At 49.1% G+C, this 20,038-nt stretch overlaps 1 protein-coding gene across 1 annotated transcript in view; it reads left to right on the top strand.

Annotated features, from left to right (window-relative positions):
* Window positions 1–20,038, top strand: part of LOC122368044 (inactive phospholipase C-like protein 1) — a 74,770-nt gene that overhangs the window by 11,500 nt on the left and 43,232 nt on the right. The window contains 4 exon segments of the mRNA XM_043341640.1: window positions 7,938–8,084; window positions 9,547–9,672; window positions 9,675–9,740; window positions 14,984–15,153. Of these exon segments, the coding sequence (XP_043197575.1) occupies window positions 7,938–8,084; window positions 9,547–9,672; window positions 9,675–9,740; window positions 14,984–15,153 (509 nt within the window).

The raw sequence follows: 20,038 nt of genomic DNA, 5'->3' as shown, positions 1-20,038 counted from the left end.
TGGCTGGGTCAGAATTGCGGCCGTCCTTCACATAACTGGTCATCCTGTAGAAAAAGAATTCTTCAGACTATATAATTACCAGCTGTGTATTTTTATGGCTTTATAAGTCACCCAATGCACGCTGAATTTTTCTGCAAACCGTGACACTCTCATCGATTCTCATCAATTGCTGTAAGCTTTCAGGCACTTCTTGTTCTGTAGAGCTGTGCAAGCTTTTAACCGTAAGTAACGATGTGGTGTATGTTAAAGCTAGCACGATATATGATTTTTTTCAGCTTAAACGGCTTCTCGGTAGTGGCGTCTGTATAGTAAAGTGTTTCAAAAGTTAGCATGTTTGCAAATAGGCTCTAGAGGGGAATTTGTGCGTGGGAAACGAACAGGTTATATTTTGAAAATATTTTCTAAGTATGCATAGGTTGATTTAGAATTGTTAAATATTTCAATTACATCACTCTTCTTTTATACCATTAGGCATAAAAATTGGGGAAAATATTTAATTAAATGCAGTTGTTAGATGAGGACCAGATTCTGTTTATTCCGAGCCTAATGAATTCGCAGTTTGTTGTAGGAAATGCAGGCTGGGAATCAATTGAGGTCCCTTCCTCAAGGAAATGTGTAAACCATGCACGTGCGCAAATGTTTGTAGATATGCCCTGCAGCCGCTAGAACATTAATTTAGGGCGTGTTAATCCAGCGTGAGCGCACTAGCGAGCCTGCGGTAGGATCAGCAAGTGTTCGTCGACAGAGCCGGCTCTAAGTGGCTACATCCCCTCATTCGTCGCCCCCTGGCTGTGAACTCCGCAGGCGATTATTTTGTGTCAATCTCCTGTGAATCCGATGTCAATCCGCTGTCAATCCTTTGCCAATCCGTTGGCAATCCTAGTTAATCTAGACGAATCCCTCCACTCGTCGCTCTCGGCGCGGGCCAGCCTCATTCTTGGCCCGCACAAACCCCATACCCACCTCTCACAACCTTGACACCCTTGCCCCCCTCGTCGTGCCCTGCGGCGCTCCCGCGTGTCACCCTGACCAGCCGAGGGCCAGGGGTCGGGCCGGGGGGGGGGGGGGCGACCGCTGCCCCTGCCCGCTGCCGCTGACGTCTGCGCTCTATTTTTGTTCGGCCGACGCGCTGGCAACATTTCTGCTGGGCCGGGACAATGCCGGCGCGGTAGTGCGTCCCGCTCGCCGCCACGGCGCCGACCGCTTACCGCTCGCCGTCGACCGGCGGCGCTACCAACGAAAACGGCGACCGGAGAGAGGAGGAGGCAGGGGGGAAGAGGAGGGGGAGGAGGCAGTGGCGGAGACAGGAGTGGGTGGGGTGGGGGCGGGGCGATACTCTGCGCTGTGGTTTCTCACAGCGCGCTCTCAATCGGTGCACTCTCTTCTCGTTCTTTACTCGTCTGTCCCTCCTTGTTTCTGGGTTTCTTAGTCCGCCTCTTCTTCCGCCTTTGCCTCCGTCTCGGCCGTCGTCGGTGACTTCGTTGACGGAGCTATCGACATTCGACTGTCGTCGGCAACCGTCTGCAACCGTCGGCTACGGTGGGCCACCGTCGCCTATCGTCGACCACGTCGTCAACCGTCGCTCTCCGTCGGCCACCTTTGGCTACTGTCGGTGACTTCCGTCCACAACCGCCGCCGGCCACTGTCGCTTGCCGTCGGCCGCTGCTGACCACTGACTTTTGTCTACCGTTGGATACAGTTGTCTACCGTCGGCCATAATGTCAGCAACAGCCGGCTACCGTTGGCTACAGTCGTCCACCGTCGGATACTGTCGTCCACCGTCGTCTGCCGTCGTCTGTCGTCTGCCGTTGGCCACTACCAACAGCCATACTGGCTCCCGTCGTCGGCTCGCTCTGTCGCCAGCCGCTCTCGAGCTGTGCGCTTTGACCCTGTGACCCCGTCTCCCCCCCCCCCCCCCCACCTCCCCTACCGACACGGGCAGCGAGCTAGGTTATTGCTTCGGTCGAGGCTGTGCCATAAAGTTTGTCATAGGCTTACATCTCCGCTGCTAAGAGCCATTCCTTAAGCAACGTATAAAGATAGAGAGGCTCACCAAAAAGCTTTTAAAAAAGTGAGATTGGGTGAGGTGGAGAATGGGATCCGCAACGCAGACGCAGGATCTTACTATTGCAGTGTTAGCTGTCTTAGTTTGAAGTACTTAGTAATGGTTTCTGTTCGAGAACCGATAAGCTCAATGATCAATTTAAACAGCCCTTGAGAGCAATGGATGCCTGCAATGGTTGGCTGTTCTAAGCTCCTGTATCTATGTAGGTATAAAATAAACGAACTTTTAGGTATACATGGAACTTCATTCCGCTTAACACTCGCCGGCACTTCAAACCGTTACAACCTGACTAGAATGCTGCCAACTTTTGGAGCACTTGATCTTCCTTTCTTTCAACGACCCCTCGTGGGCAAACGTGTGAAAGTTGTCACGTGCTTTCTTAGTTTATCCGCGTCGAAAGCGCTCGTTTGGGCACGTGACTTGTTGACGCGAGACCTCTTGAGAGGCTCAGGGCGACGCCGAGTTCCCGTGCTTGAAGGATGCAATGGCAACAGCGATGTCAGCACGGCGATCTATTCCGCGTGGTTTGAAGTGGCCGCTCGTTGATAGAAGCGACGTTAACTTTAGTTGTCTGGCATGTAAATACGGCACGAATTCGTCGTCCAGACAGCATTCGTATCGTGTCAGCTTTCAATGCGTAAATACTTGGGACTCTTGCCTCCGAAAATAAAACGCCCAGCATCGTTCAATATTTACTCGACTCATCCACGACTAAGGACCGAGCTGCCGAGAGCACACTCGAGTTCGGCCGTGCGTCAGTCCAAACCGTCTCCCGTCGACACATTGACTTGCAGCGGCAGGGTCTGTTTTTTGCACGCGTCACCGCCGTCACAAGTTTGTGTACGGAGAAAAGCTACGTGTGCAGGGTGCTGGGCGCCGTTTGTGCCACGAGCACTGGGAGGGAAAGACGACGAAAAGTGCTCGGAGCCGTGAGGTTCCCTCGCGGATGGCCGAGATTCATCGACGCAGAAAAGAGCTGGGTGGAACGGTCGTTTGAGCAGTTCGATGGCGTTGTTTGCGCGGCTACAGCCATCTGTTGCGCGTGCAGGAGGGGCTTGATGATGGCGATAAGAGATATGGAGCATGAGGTGGAAGGAATGGTTCATTTGAGGAAGGTTTCGCTTCGTCACCAGCTTTCCTGCCACTCAAAAGTCAGAACGCTCACAATGGTAAAAAGAATGAAAACGGTTTCAGGAATTCTTCGGAGAAGCTGACATGGTCAAACGCAATCGAACCGTTATAGGCATGTGAGCTGCACGCTTCAAGGGGTTTAAGAAACTAACACAAAAACGTCTGTATGCAATATGAATACCAGCTGCTCCCTGGGCCCTTGGTCGCGTTACACTATCGCTTTTGGTCGTGCTGTGTTAATAAAAGAACCAGCAGCCGCCAGGATCGATTCTTATTAATGAAGATGCTTGCGATGCGCCGGTAGGTCGCGGGATTACGGATGCTTGCGATAAGCCCATTGATTATTCGAGAAGCACTCACGTTTTTTAGGAAATGATGTAACAGGAGTGAAGACGTCCACGTCCAACTTTGGGGAACGCAGCAGCAGCGTTACTTGGCCTGGTGACATGATGCTGAAATTCTCACAACCATAGACCTCTGTACACAGGTGTACAGAGGTCTATGTCACAACATTCGTGGAAAAGATATATGAGATGTGTGAACTGACAAATCACGGCACCACGCGCTACTGCCGGTACACTGCGGAAAGGGGACGCCAGCCACAGCCCCCTCCCGTCCACTGTGCAGCCTGTTTTTTAGGAATATGCAAATGAAATGTCAATGGCTCACATGTCATCAAAATCATGCATACGGGAAATACTGAAAACAAGCAAAATCTTCTGGTCTTTGAAATTGAAACAGTAAGTAATAGCGTAAAATACGTGTCTTTGAGAAGTCCCAATGTCTGGCGTCTGTCGCATTGCCAATGCTCTGCAGTATTTTCTAGAATCGTCAATAACGTTCTGATGTTCTCACACGTGAAATAACCCGCTCTGCGCCCCATTGCGCGACAATCCAGCCGATCAACTCTGCCGACTGTGGGCGCCTATCAGCGCTGGCCGGCAGCGAGCCAGGGCGTGTCTCGTTATTGGCAATTTGTGTCGCGATGGCCTCTTGGAGACGTGACGGGCTAGCCGTGTGGACCATCTGACGGCCGCGGCGGCGGCGACAACACCCCAATCTGACCCGACCGCCGGCCGATGGGAGACGGACGAGCGTCTAATAGAATTACGAGGCACCTTGTCACGTTTGGTGGCCGGACCTGCCACGACACGGCGGTGGTCACGTCTGGGAGAGAAGGAATGTGGTAGAGATGTGAGAATGTGTCGATGCCGTGTGAGGCTGCCTAGTGACTTGGGTGTTATTGTGGTGAACACCGTCGTCACGATTTTATTAAAAAGGTTGGCTACCGAGGGTGGCCGAAGAAATATCTTAAGCACGTCGTGTCAGGTGTCTTTTGAAGCTTGTAGATAACAGAACATGACAGTCGACACTTAACAACAGTTTAAGCCTCGCCGGACCTATTGGTTTTCTACACACGCGCCGGCCGAGGGGGGGGGGGGTGGGTACGACCCCCTCGCCGTTTCTCCCCTGGTGGAGCTAGCGCGTCGCGGAAAAAAACGAGCGTGTGTGCCGTTACGAGACGTAGAGATTGGTACCCAATTTTAAGGTCCTAGGTCAACCGGTGACCTCTGAGGTCAGGTCAAGTGTCCCAAGGTAGGGTTCAGTTTTTGGTGAATATTTTCGCAAAAAACGGCCGCAGAGCGCCGATTTTGACAGCATCGTGTTCGCCTTGCTCAGGCGCGTCGAATGATATACTTTTTGTTTGGGTCAGGTCAGCTTAGGGTGTTGAGTCAGTTGACCTCAGGTCACGGTCAGGTCAGCGCCCCCAGGTCACGAAGCTGGTCGAAATAGGTCATGTCGCATATCATTCGAATCGGCAGGTCTTTCTGAGTCCATTGGTGGCTTTCCCGACTCGCTAGCTCAATTGGATCGGGAGTTATTGACGAAAAACTAATATGACCTTGATGACGTCATAAATGACGTCACGCAAGGTCAAGATTGCAAAAGTGACGCATCTAACCTTGCAAGGAGTGCATCAAATCACGATTCTGTGTGCTTAAGATAGTTGGAGATCGTTCCCGGCGCCAGAATAGCAGTTTTCATTTTTCCCCATTGAACTATGTATAATGGTGAGGTCACGAAAATGACCTGACCTCATATGACCTTAAGGAAAAATCCGAGATATGCAAGTGAGACCCGTAATGAATACTAGATCCTGCAAGTTTGATTTCCCTGTGAAAGCTCCTCTGGCAGTGAGGGCGTTGCGAAGTTGCGATATCTGAAGACCGTGCAAAGGTTCACTTATGACGTCATAGGTCAGTGACCTGATCTGACCCGAAAATGCGGTTAGTGTCAAAAGATCCGGCTTGAATCAAAGGTCAGGTATGCCAAGTTTCAGCTCTCTATCGCCAGCTGTTCGGAGCTATTGCGAAAAAAAAAACCTATGGGGGGGGGGGCGGCACCCGCCGCCCCTCCCTCTCTCGGCCGGCGAGGGTTAACTCTTTTGGCACCGTATTATCCAACACATACGCCGGAGAGCCAGAGCATGTGGTTTTAGAAAAGGAGCGCAATGTAGCAATGTGTGCCTACTTCACGTCATACGCTACTTCGAGTGCCTATACAGTGCATCACGCTTTGCTGAATAGCTGCCCCTCCCAGCTCCCTTACTCGTACGACTGCACCCATTGAATTAAAGATTCACATTGATATCTACATCAAGGGCTATTGAATAAGAGCTGTTAAACGTTTTATAAGTTCCCGATGTTTTTGTTTTGTTTAATCTCAACTTCTTTCTTTTTATTTGTCTTGAGCTAACATCTAAATTTAGAAACATTCTTATTATCATTCTCTTTACAAACCAATAGAAAACTGACGAATCTAGTGTTGAAACCCGGTTTGTGTTGGAGTGCTTTAGACGAATCTAGTTCTGGAGCCCGCGACTCGATATGCACGTGTGTTTGTTGAGCCCACGTGTGCAAAGTATGATCACTCCATGGGGCGGTGCCGGTCATTTGTAGCTGATAAGCGGCGGCACGTGGTGACATCGCGGTGTCGCTCTGTCCGAGATTCTAAACAAGCCACGTACATTATTCATGCCGCATACATTTGCATTCACTCTAGAAGTCATTCTTGTTTCGGCATCATGCATATTAGGCAGGTATAATAGCCGGTACTTGTCTTGGGAGATAGCGGCGGCACTGGACCACTTTTGCTGGACGCTGGGACATTTTGGCCGACCGTGTCAGCAAAGTTAGAGGCGGCTCAGAGCCCTTTATCATGTCCCCGCCACGACAGAATGGTCGGCTCATATATTTGAAATGAGCAGGGCGCTTTGTTAAAGTGACCACTGGTGGTGAGGTTGCACTTGTTTGATCTTTATGACGCATTTGTGGTCTATTTGGGTGACACGTACCTCAGTCTGCCAAGAGTGAATATATTATACTGAGTTGATGCCTCCAAATGTACTCCCGATTGTACTTTGACTTGTGCCATTTGTGTAACATCCAGCGTAATTCAGATCTGTGAGGCCATCGAACTCGACCAGAACACAGATGGCATAATTGACACCATCAGCTCTTTCCGTGTTATTTGCCATCTACTCAGTGCCAGTTTGGTATGCTGACAATGAACATTCCTAAACAACAATTCCCGAAGACTTAATCGTTTCAAAAAGTTGTTATTCGTCTAAATATACTCTCATCAGCTCAGTGTTCTCTTTTTATTGGACTCGTTTCTCATTCTCAGCATCCGATTAACATGACATGCTCTTTTGATTCTGTTGCATTTTGCTTTGCCTTGCTTCTTCCTCTTTTCTTCCTCTTCCTCTCTCTCTCTCTCTCTCTCTCTCTCTCTCTCTCTCTCTCTCTCTCTCTCTCTCTCTCTCTCTCTCTCTCTCTCTCTCTCGTTCTCTCTCTACATATTTAGCTTTCTGTCTCACTCTCTTTCCTTTTCCTGTTCTCTTTCTCTTTCTCTCCTCTCCCCTCTCTCTCTCTCCTCCTCTCTCTCCTCTCTCCTTCTCTCTCTCCTCCCTTCCCTCCTCTTCCTCTCCTCTCTCTCTCCTCCCTCCCCTCTCCTCTCCTCTCTCTTCCTCCTCTCATCTCTCCTCTCTCTTCTCTCTCTCTCCGCTCTATTTCCTCTTCCCTCTCTCCTCTCTCTCCTCCTTTTCCTGTCCTCTTCTCCTCTTCCTCTCTCTCTTCCTCTCCCTCTCCTCCTCTCTCCTCCTTTTCTCTCTCCCTCCCCTCTCTCTCCTCCCCTCTCTCTCTCCCTCTCTCTCTCTCCTCTCCTCTCTCTCTCCTCTCTCTCTCTCTCTCTCTCTCCCTCTCCCCTCTCTTTCTATCTGTCGTGCGCTCTTATCGCGCCCTTTTGTAGTTTCCGTTCCCGTGCTTCTCATCTCCGGTAGGTGGCTGCTCTCGTCTCTCTCCTTCTCCCTCCCGCTCTCCTTTTATCGCTCCCTGTCCCTCTCTGTCCATCTCCCCTCTTTGTCTGTACCTTCATTGTTTTTAATGCCGATTTCTTTTTCTGTCCACTGTTTTCTCCGTTGCTGAATCCACATCTATGATTATGGTAACCAGCTCAAAGCATTTTTCCTATCGGCCACATAGGTATAATGGTGTTCCGTGTCGGTCTGTCCCGCATTTCAGCAGTGTCTGGTCCTTCTTTGACTCCTGCCATTTCTCTGTGCGTCCCGTAAGTCAGTGTGTCTGACCCTAACCGAACTGCCTATCATTTCCCTGTGCCTCTCGCAGCTCTGTAGAATCTGGTCTCTCTTCTCACTCTTGTCTTTCTCTGCCTCCCTCAGTTCAAGAGTGTCTACAGCGGATGATTGTCGGCAGCACGCTGATCAAGATCCGACCAAACCTGCGCCAGTATCACCGGTTCTTCAGCGTCACAGAGGACCTGACAGCGGTCCGGTGGGTGCCCTCGAAGAAGTCCAACAAAGCTCAAGGTGAGTCGGTTAAGCCGCTGAACAGGGGGAGGGGGGGGGGGCTGCGGACCTACGTCCGAAGCCGTAGAGTCGTGGTCTGCCGGCCAAGGAGTTGGCAGCCTTCTCACCAGTTGGCAGCCTGTCGCAGACGACGGTCAGAGTCTGTGATCTGGTATTGAGCTGAAGCCTGCTGGTCTAAACCATGGTCTAACCAGCCTGCGTCATGCGCTCCAAAACATGTGATATGATTATTTATCATATTCGGTGGTAGTCGATTTGCAAGAGTCTAGATTGCAAGATCATTGCATAAGATTGGCTGCAAGTTAGGATCTCGTCTTTTGATTATGTTTCAGACGACAGACGTGCCGCAGTCTCGGTATCCTGTCACATGCAAATGCGTATCGTTGTGAAAATTAATTATATTGTTGTTTTAATCTTAACTTAATGTTACATTTAATGAGCAAGTTTACCAATAATCTGACTATATATTGTTTCAAGATACAAGTCTTTTTCCTATGTCACCTTCCAGATAGTTAAGTTAATGTATTTTCCATTTTCATTCTATTCTGTCTTGCATTTTTATGTGTTCAGCCACCCCTGTTCCTGCTTTTCTCCATTGCTCTTTTTTCAGTGGACCTGCTTCATCTCTCTGCATCTCTCTTCTATTCGACGTCCGTCTATTCTTCGCTCTCACTTCTCCCAGCTCTGCTTCTCCCTCCGGTGTCCTCTCCTCTCTTTCTCCGGATATGACTTCGTGCGCCGGGCCCGGGTCGATGTTGACTGACTGCTGAGGGAGGGGGCAGGGGGCAGGGGCATTGATCGGGCCTCGGAACATGCTTATCAAAGGATCGCATTGGCCCCGCCGAGAAGGCATATAGGCCGGTCGGCGGTCACATAGATCGTATATCGCCCGCGGCGCCGGCCGGGTCACCCGCGGCGCGGTGCGGAGGCTGCCGCCGCGCCGGCAAATGGTGGCCGCTAATGAAAGGCACCACCTGGCGGGCTGCTGTGCCCACCGCGGTCTCCTCGACACCAGTGCAGGCGAACATACTTTGACTTGTTTTCTGTTTGTTGGAAACTCTAAATCAATATTTTCCCCGATAGTTTTGGATTTTTTAAGGAAAATAAATGTAGGTCTATAAGAAGATATTCGTCAAACTTTCACGTTCTTGGTGCTTTTAAAGGCGCAGAAATCTTTTTGATGCATCAGCATTCATGAATTTTGTAAGACCACTGGTAGGCACCGAACGATTGACTGGCCACGGTCGGACTGATACGAAACGGTCCCATGGCCCCCTTCAGACTGAAACCAAGCGATTCCCTACAAACTGCTGTCAGACTGTTACCACCCTGTGACCGATCAGCCAATACTCCTGCCCGACCGACTGCTGTCCGGTCTGTATACCGATCGCCCTCCGCCGTCTCCATCCAGGCAGACCGGCTCTGTGTGATGAGGTGTAACGCCGCTCCCCGTCTGTTCCAGTGCCCATCGACTCCATCAAGGAGATTCGGACCGGAAAGAACACCCCCATCTTTCGCAACAAGGAGTTCAGCGGCGCCTATTGCGAGGAATGTGCCTTCTCAATCATATACGGCGAGGAGTTCGAGTCCTGGATCTCGTGGCTCCCTGTCCGGACGAGGCCAACATATGGATCACAGGACTGAACGCCCTCATAGGTGAGTGGAGCGGGTCACTACGGCTGCATGAGGCGAACGCTGTGGGAGGGCTAGCCAATGGCTGCAGTGACCGTATATGGATTATGTTACTTTCGTTTGAAGTGTATTATGTTGTATTTGCTTACATGTCGTCAGCTTGTGATGAGTATGAGGTATTCTTGCCTGTCCTTGCTATATCCGGAGAATATTCGGAGAAGAAACGTGAGGCGGCATAGTAGCACTTGGAGTGAAAGGATCCCTATCATTCGTCAATGGTTGACGTCAATGCTCCTTCTGTGCGCTTCACGGATAGTTTTTTATGTTCTTTGATTGTGGTGTATACCTTGTTTCAGTTATTCGCTAACCGTTCCATTTGTTTCTGGAGTCGGTTATTGAAGTGCTTCACAACATGGCAGTTCGAATATTTTCGAAACTAACTGAGCCTTATTGGATAAGTCTTGAAGGGTTTCAAATCTGTGAAGTGGAATAGGCTTCTGGTCCAGCGTTCAACGTTTGGTTTTCCGGGTACAACACTGGACATGACATGACCTTCAGTCGTGAGGATCCTCTTTCCTGCTCGATTCTTCGCTGTCGCCTTGCTTCATGTCGATCAGTTCCGTTGACAATGGGCTCTTACATCGGACTGCATCCGCCATTCCATCTTTTCCATTCTTTCAATCATCATTTATATTCTTCCAATCACTTTTCGTCAATCGAATCTAATTTTCCCTAGCGACTTCATACACTTTCCAGCGAACCCAAAGCTAGTGAAGCGAACCCAGTTTTACCATGTCCGTCGGATCCGGACCGATCTCATTCGTTGTCGACTGGACTACCACGCTGTCTCTCAGCGCGCGAGCAGGGAGGACCGGCAGTCGCCACCCAGGTGCCGGCGGCGTCGGCGCCGATGATGGAGCCGTCGCAAACGACGCTCGTGCCCGGCACCGGTGCCAATCGGTGTGTCGAAGGGGACGGTCAGACGGATGGCCTGGCGATGGCACGGGGGTGGGTGGACCATAATGGAGCGGCGCTCCTCCGGGCGGAATAGAGGACGGTGGCGTCAGACACGCAACAGGAACAGGGGGTGGAGTTGTAAGGATATTGGTGGTACTGGTTACTAAAGGGACGGAGGAAAAGTGTTTTGATTATTTATATTTTTGGACGTAGGAACAGCGTTTTGATTATTTCTTTTTGCCGACGCCTTGGTGCATACCAGCGTGAATAATGCACGACGGAATGTCGATATCGAAGAATAGAATATGCTGGTTCGCGCTGAATGTGACCGCTAAGCGTTTGAAAATGACCCAGCGACAGCACATCGCCCTACATTTCGACGACCTCGATTAATATGCATTTCAGTGTCAGTGCAAGTGCATGGAATTCAACGAGGCAGACACTGCAAGGTCGTTTAAGATGGTTTCAAACATATGTAGTTAGGATTTCAAATGACCTTTTCCTCGATAATTAATTGGAAATGCGATAAAAAGTAAATTTATATTGTTTGGCAAATTTTCGAACAACAGTGAATTTTCAAGCCACATGTAACAATTGACAACGAAGTTTTATAACTCAAAAACTTATAATAAAACTTCGGTTATAAAACTTCGTTGTCAATTGTTACATGTGGCTTGAGGATAAACTGTTGTTCGAAAATTTGCCAAACAATATAATATTTGCTTTTTATTGCATTTCCAATTAATTATTGAGGAATAGGCCATTTGAAATCCTAACTACATATATCAAGATGTTCCTCGCTAGAGCACTGCATACCATTTCTTCATTGTTTCAAACATATATGATTATGTGCAAGGAGCATGGATCACCCTTGCATGGCTGTTCTCATGCTCTGGTAACTAGAAAGGATTGCTTCGGCGCCCGCACTTTCATTTTACGAATGGAATATTTTCATTCCTGATTCGTTAGAGAAAATAATGTAAAATCCACGACGAATTCACTTACACGGGAGCAGGGCAGACGGCATATTGTATGTTCTTTGCATGTGGTTTTGTTACATTTATTTAGCATGTAGATTTTTGGGGGACAAATAGTGCGAACTGCGACAGTCATCTCTCATCTTGCGATAAGCAAAGGGTAACATGCCGTGGCCGCGTCCCCTCGCTCCATGGGGCCTTCATTGACGGCTGATCGGATGGTCCAGACAGGCCGTGATTGGTCCGCTGATGGCTGCGGTCTCCAGCTAACGGCTCGGGATGGTCCCGACAGCCGCGGGCCGCGCTGAGACGCTCTGGGGATCACCCGGGCTGGGCCGAATATACGGGGACCGCGCGCCGGGCCAACCGAACCACCACCGCCGCCCCGGGGTGTGAGCGCTGAGCAGTCAAGGCGCCTGATGACGCCACGGACATCTGCCTGATGACGGCGGACGTCTGCCTGATGGCGTCGTCCGCCGGAGACGGAGCCGCTGATGACGCCGCCGAACGGGGTGGCGACACCGCCCGGGGGAGCTCTCGGGAACTCGCTCCCGAGACGGGACGGAAATGGCTCCGTCCGTTGACGAGTGATGGTTGGTGGCACTGGCGTGTGGCTGCCATGTAGCCACGGCTAATGAGGGGGATCAGCGCAACGAGAATAGATCGGCTCTACTGGAATTATACCCAGCGACGCCTGGACGGATCGCCGGTATTTGCTAGGAACTTTCGGCGACCTAGGTTATGTAGTGTGATTGAAAGGATTTAGGCGCACGCAAGGCTTTGTCAGCCTCACTTACGAAGAACTGCTCACGTTTGAGTATGTTTTGGTAATCCAGCCCGGAGGATTCTGTGTCTAATTAATCTCATCAAGTAGGATTTTTCAAGAGAATATTTAGCCTGATATCTGAACTGCCTATTTTCTGGACTATTTCGACCTAACAGAAACTTAAGATTTGTTTCTATGAATGATATTGGTAAATGGATTCATTCCAATAGTTGCACATCTTTTCATAACCCTTTGCTACCTTATCTGCATTGGCATGTCATACCTACGTAATGTCATACTGTGACAAAACGGAAAAAATAGACAAAGCTGTTAAAAATCTGTCTCAAAATTAATTAGTTCGCACACTATTGTCACGCACTAATTTCATGCTTACCACTGTCAGGCCTATGCGTCTATTTATATGATAATTTACTGCTGGTGTGCGTGTCTAATTTGACCCAGCCGCCTGAATAACAAATGACATTGCGTGCTAATGAGTCACATAACGCGGCTCGCCCTCAAAGTGAATACCGACTGATTAGTACAGCACGCACGGTTTCATTTGCATCGGGCCCATCGGGATTTATTTTGACCGCCCAGTGACCTTTCCGCGAGCCAAGTTTAGTGAGCGGTCGTTTAGTGGCACGGCCGCCGCGCCGGTCGCTCACCACCGGTTCTGTATTGATCTCATCTCTGGCGGCGCCCATCGCTCGTCAGAGCCGTGCAGCATGGTCCACTTGGAACGTGACGAAATCCTGCGCCCCGCCTCCTCGCCGCCCGCCACCGCCGCGCCGGCGTCGCCAAATCCCGCAAATGGCCCGCCAGCACGTGTTTTAGCGGCGCGCGTGGGTGGTGGGACCGATACCGACCGTCGTCACCAGGGGATAGGGGTCCTGTTTGCTGGGTCCGGTCGTTTAGGAGCTTTACCGAAGCCGGCTGGTGTTGATGCCGTCCATGGGAAACACTGGGCTGACCTTTCTGGTGCGGGTCATGCCAATGCAGTGGAGCTAAAAATAAACGTTAGATTCATACCAGCATGGGTGGCATTGAGTTTAAGCTTTTAACGAAACATTCTCGCGTTTTTTGTAGCTGGAAATTCACACAAAAACCATTTCTGGACAGTTATCATTACCTAAAGCGTCACTCAGTATTAGCCAATAATAATTTCAGTGCTAGTCTCTGGCAATGCACAACGATAAGCCTTAAAGTATATACAGCCTTAAAGTATATACAGCCTTAAAGTATGAGGTATATTGTTTAGATATAATAAGGTGCTGCTTCGGAATGACACTGTAGCATCTTACGAGGACAGACAGGTGATTGAAAAGAGCGTTCTATCTACAGTCTAAACTCTTGCCTTACAGAAGTCCAAAGCTTGAAATGCTCTTACTCACGTCGGCCATCAGGCATTTCGTTAATGAACTGGAAGCCTCATTACTTTATTCGCCTTGTGTGTGCAATATGTATGTCTCGCGTCTCGTGCCTATTTCCCGAATCCATTGCTGCTTATTTTGTCTGTTTTAATAGTTTGTAAATGAGTTTTTCGTTACTACAACCTTCAAAAGTTATTGCATCCTATTACTGAATTCACAGGAGAAGCAACAACGCATACATATGAGATGAAAGTCTACATTTTCGCTTGGAAGTATTAGGCGATGCGAGATGCGTTTACATTGCCTGGACCGGCGAGTTTTGCCTTGAGCCAGACTGCGCCGCCGTACGCGGATGTCTTGCGGTACAGTCTATATCCCAGTCACCTGGCCTGAAATCACAGCGCTCTTGCCGCGATGCGTGGGCATTGGGCTAGGTCCGGCTTTAGCTCAGATGTTTCTTTGATGTTTTTGTGGTGCATGCTGGGTGATATCACTGTTTGCTATTTTTATTCCTGAGAGCGGTCTAGCTTTGTTGGAGCTGTCATAACCAGGTCTAAAAAGATATTCAAAGACTCGCCCGCTGTCCCTGAACTACTGCACTAATATGTTTGACCGACATGCCACCGAAGTTTTAATTTGTCTCGCTTATAGAATTTAACGAGAACTGGCTCCCGACAGGCAAAACTGGTGTAAGATTGTGTAAATGGCGACCTTTATTTCATTCGGAAGACATGTTATCTGGTTAGAACATGAATGAGCATAATCCATCTAAACAAAAGTTGGTTTTTAATTAAGACTTCATTTAAACCGGCAGTTGATTACGCTGATAAGCACTTATTATGCATGCCTTAATGATGGGATGTCTGGCCTGCCTACCAAACTTACTGAGGAACTTAAGTTACATTGCTTTATTTAATCTGAAACTTTCTTATCACGCATTGAAACACTACACGGACAAACATCACACGTAAAGCACGCTACCAAGTCAACATTCTTCGGGACACGTCCATCGCTTGTAACTGCTCTGTTCCTAGCAGCCCTGTCCCTCAGCCCACGCTCTGACTGACTTTCGACCCTGACTCTCAGCCCGTGTACTGTCTGCCACTGTTGACCCTGTCTCTCAGCCCGCGCTCTGATTAACCGTCGGCCCCGCGTCTCGCTCCTGTTCTGACTACCGTTCCCGCCCCGCCGCAGCTCCGGACGGTATGGACGAGAAGGCGGCCGTGCGGGAGCGCTGGCTGGCAGAGATGTTCGCCCGGGCTGCCGGAGACGACCTGGCACTGCTGGACGAACGAGCTGCCATCGAGCTGATGCGACGACTCAACTCCCAGATCACCACCGGGCGCATCAAACAAAAACTGGCGGTGAGTGGGGGATTCACGGGGAGCATCAAACAAAAACGGGCGGTGAGTGGGGGGTTCATGGGCGGGGCATCAAACAAAAACTGGAGAAGAGTGAGAGGATTCACGGGGAGCATAAAAAACGGGCAGTGGGTGAGGGTTCACGGGCGGGGCATCAAACAAAAACTTAAATTTATATATATGCAGGATTCACGGGCGGAGTGTGCACCAAAATGGGTGCTAGCTGGTTAGAGGGAACATGGATTGCACCCTATCAGCATTGGATGGACTGAGGGCTACCGATGGAGGTACCGAGCATTGAATAGCCTAATGTTAAGTGGAAATGCATGTTCAGTCGCCTAACCATAAAGCGGCATTTTTCAACAAGCGTTTTATATAACGTCAGCATGATAAGCCTGATGATTATCAGCGATATCGCTTATTTTTCTTCATATGATGCTGACAGAACCTAGCACGATAAAAAAGTGCGGATGTGATCAAGTTCTTGCAGAGTGGCGCACTCATCTGCACTCTTACTGTGTATACGAACGGACGAGGTCAATTAGGGTTCACGGGAGCAGGCGGCGGCTGGTGCATTTTGCACAGTCATTGCGGGAATAAGTAGTGGAAAACGGAGGCTGCAAAACTATGTTCCTGTATTGTGACCGAATCGATAATGGTATTTTATTGCGGCACACTCTCACCTAGTGACAGAATGCATGTCGTGAATGCGCTCCATTGACTTATTTTAAGCAATTCGTTGCCGTCATTCTTCGAAGAACCCCGTGACTCTAATTCATAAGTATTGTACCGATATAATGCTCGGAAAATGGACGTCTTGTTTGCATGTGCCGTGAATGGCAACTGGCGTGTCTTTCTGTAGTATGGGCGCCTTGGCCACTGTTGACAGAACAGTGCAGTGCCCTTAGGTCGTTCGTTTCCATATAAACCGCCCTGTAAATGCGCTCGGCTGGACGGAATGGCTGGAGTTGGTCCAAACATAGATGCCGGCAGTGTGACTTAGTCTGGAGTCAGCCCTGTACCTTTGTCGTCCAACTTGTGGTGGGTTCGGTCGTGGCCTTACGTTCATATAATCTTCCAAATATTTAAGATGTCGATTGTCGTGTACATATTACTGTCTAATTAGCATGCCATGGAGAATTATGCAATGTGCGCGTCATTGATAAAAAGTAGCTCATGAATCAAGACAAGCGGAAAGTATAGATTTACACAGAGTTGTTGATCATGGAAAATGCGCATATTTTGAACGAAAATATTCACATAAATCCTCATGGGTCCCATTCAGTAACCTTATACAGTGTCAGTTGATAAACGGCTTTTTCGAGCAAACAAAATGCGCTATTTCTTCTTGAAATAGCAATACGTTCTATCGGGCAAGATATATATCCTCGGCTGGCTGAAATTAATGGACATTTGTCCCTCCGGCCCAGCTATGGAATACCCAGTGGTCTGACGCTCGAAGATCGGTTGCCATCGATAAATGACTGCTGCCTTATCGATGGTCGTCCATTGCCTACTTTGGGCTGACAGAACATACAAAACTTCTTCGAATGGAAAAATAGGCTGGCTGTGTGCGAAATAAACACATAAAAACCCAGGCTTATACTGCAGGTTTTACTTCAAAGAGGCGTACTGCGAACACCCAGAAGAAAGTCAGCCATTCCTTTGAGAATGATTGAATTTGCGTGCCTCCTTTACTTTCTCTCCTCTCTCTCCCTTTTCTTTTCTATCTCACCCTTTTCCCTTAGTTCCTCTCTCCTCGCCTCTCCTCTCTCCTATCTCTGTCTCTCTGCTCTCTGTTCTTTTCTCTCCTCTCTTTCCTCTCTCTCTCCCTCCCTCTCTTTCTCCCATTCTCTCTCTCCCACTCTCTGGAGTAGCTGCGACTGGACAGCTGGCCTGATGCTGGTATTAAGGGTGACCCGCCGAGCCAGCCATGTCCAGACACACATTGATTTCCCCGGAGGTGGACGGTGCAGGCGGCGGGCCGATGCTCTTATGACCATCAGAAGCGACCCTGGTGACGTCAGACCCATGGCAGTGTCAGTGACGTCATCGGAGGTATGTTTCAATAACTGGGTTATATTTCCCCTTATTGTAAAGACTAGGGACGCCCTAGTTTTGATAATGCAAAGAAATATTAGGCGCTGATCTGCAATGCGGAAGAAAACGAACTTTCTGTCGAAGGCAGCTGCTAATTTTGGGCCGTCGTGATTTGTTTGAACTAACTAGTTCCGCCGTCGGTGAGCTGAGCCGGCGGGTGAGACGGTGTTTGAAAACATTCAGGATCACGTGGCCGTGTTTTGACCATCGAAACTTCAATGAGCCGGGACTACATACACAGTTGACATGATTTAGCGATAATGCATGAAGAGCGGCTACAAGACTTACCAATACCTTGTGAGCTATCGAGGTAATAGAGGTGAAACTGGTGTATTTTTTTGTCGCACTTTTCTGGTGCTCGTGTATCGTCTAACGTTGCATGAGCACGGAAATTGCCCAAACTGGGTCGCGAAGTTTGGTTTCCATGCGTCGGAGATCATATCCACCTTCCAATCTTCCATATTTGAGCTCCATATCGATACACCGCCGTCGGAGGCAGGCTTTCCCTGGCTATCGGCGGCGCGCGGCGGGCCAAATTTCGCGGATACTATCTGCCCGTATGTAATAACACGAGCGTGTTTGCAGATGATAGGGACATGACAACATTATGCTAGCGAGCAGTATCCCTGGGGTAAACCTGTTGCATAATCATTGTTGAATGGTGTTCAAGGGCAGCGCGATTATTAATGAATGAACCACGCAGACCCGCTCCATTAGTCTTTTGTTGAACTGCGACAACTGCTAAAGTCAATCAATTTGCTTTTTTGTGCAACGAAATTTCAATGCTTTGTCACATACAAGTACAACAAGCCATAAATATAGGTAATTAGGTGCCACATTAGGTGCACACTGCGCAAAACTAGCACCAAAACTAATTTTTGCGGAGTCAATAAATTTAAGGTAATGCATTAGTCGTGCTCATGCCCCCCTGTCTCACATACTTTTCGAGACGCTGTTGCTGGGCAAGTTCACCAGTAGAAAAGAATGGAAGAAGGCCGGGCGGTGGTTTGAAATAAATGGACCAGACCGGCTGTCACGAGGTTCTGTCCTGGCAGAGGCCGCCGCTGGCAGCGGGCGGCCCCGTGGACGGAGCGCCCGGGGGACGGGCGACCGGCTGCCCCCGGGACAGCGCCGACCACTCTGCCAGATGGATGGCCCGCCACGGAGCGCTAATAATGGGCTCATTAGGAGGACACCGACACCACGCGTGCGTGCGTGCGGTCGGCAGGGCAACTGACAACTTACAGCGCGACGTTGGTAGAGATGATACAGGCTTTGGGTTCTGGAGATAGCCTGAAAAATGCCTGACCTGTTAACCCGCGCCCTGCTGGGGGGGGTGTTTGAACACCCCCCTTGTGGTTTTTCGCAAATATCTCAAAAACGGCGGCGCGGAGCGCCGCCGTTTTTGGTACACCTTATCATACATCAATTCTACACATGTTGTGAAAATTTCAGACCAAGGTCATTCAAGGTCAGGTCACCAGGTCACTTGAAGTGACCTCACCTCATAAAAACTTTCAATGTCTGTCATAACTACACCGAGTGACCGATCGCTTTGAAACTTTCAGCGATTGCTAAGAGCAAGAGCATGTACAAAATGTATATCTCAGAATTTTGATATCGATCACCTAAGGTCAGGTCAATTTTGCGACCTCCCCATTATAAGTCAATGGGAGAAAATTGAAATGCGCCTCTTTTGGATGAAAGACATTATAAACACTCCCAAACACCGAATTACAAGTGGTTTAGACACACTGAACTTGAAAATGGTGTCCGTGACCCTTGTTTATGCCCTGAGGTCATCTTAGGTCACGAATGGTATCTAACAGTTTTTCGCAAATAACTTTTGATAGAGGCATGCTAGAGCGATGAAAACGCCTTAGATGTGTTCAGCTCGACGATACGGATCGACTGATATGCAACATGACCCTTTCCGGTCAGGTCATGACCTTGACCTGAGGTCAAATTTTCAAGTTGACCTTTCAAGGTCAAGTTATAGTTCATTCGATGCGTCTTGACGAGAGGAACACGATGCCGGTAAAAGTAAGCTTGTACAAGGTTTGGGTCAGAAGTTATTGCAGAAAAACTGTTTTCGAAAAAATCGGCTATTTTTGCAGTTTTTGCCCCCTGCAGGCAAAACCGTTGACGTTAGGTCAAATCTGAGAGAATTACTCAGAAAGGGCGTTAATAGGGCTATCGAATGCGCTTTTCCGCGGCGCTGTAGCTCTATTGGTTCCCGAGTTATGCGTTGGCTTCTTGGAAATTTTCGACATTCGACCTGGAAATCGGCGAAATTTTGCCTTCAATGACCTCTGATGACCTGACCTTTGACCTGACCAAAAAATTGACCGAAGTGATTTCGTCATTATTTTTTACGCTCTTTCGAACGCCGCCTTCCGCGTATCGCTACGTGGCCCAGGAGCCGAGTTACAAGGGGGGGTGTTCAAACACCCCCCCCCCCAGCAGGGCGTGGAAATCCAGGACCCCCAGCAGGGCGCGGGTTAAACACGCATTTTTCTTGATTACCTACCAGCCAAATTTTCTTGGCAGTTGAAATTATGCATTTTGCGCATTATACCATGTTGACATTTCCATTGAATTAAAAATACTTTTACATGAAATGTGAGCTATTATAGATACATTTATTAATTATTCGTTCGTGAGTGCAACCCAAAATGAGCTCCAGCCTCATTTGGGGTGCGTACTTGCGTTCTTTTAGGCATTTATAGCACCCTGCACGGGCGCGAATACAGCTTCCTGGTGGACTGTTATGGCCACTATTGGCGAC

This window comes from Amphibalanus amphitrite, unplaced genomic scaffold, assembly GCF_019059575.1.
Source record: "Amphibalanus amphitrite isolate SeventyFive unplaced genomic scaffold, NRLGWU_Aamphi_draft 000917F_arrow, whole genome shotgun sequence".
NCBI classification, from domain to species: domain Eukaryota; kingdom Metazoa; phylum Arthropoda; class Thecostraca; order Balanomorpha; family Balanidae; genus Amphibalanus; species Amphibalanus amphitrite.
This window is presented reverse-complemented; position numbering and strand designations above follow the sequence as displayed.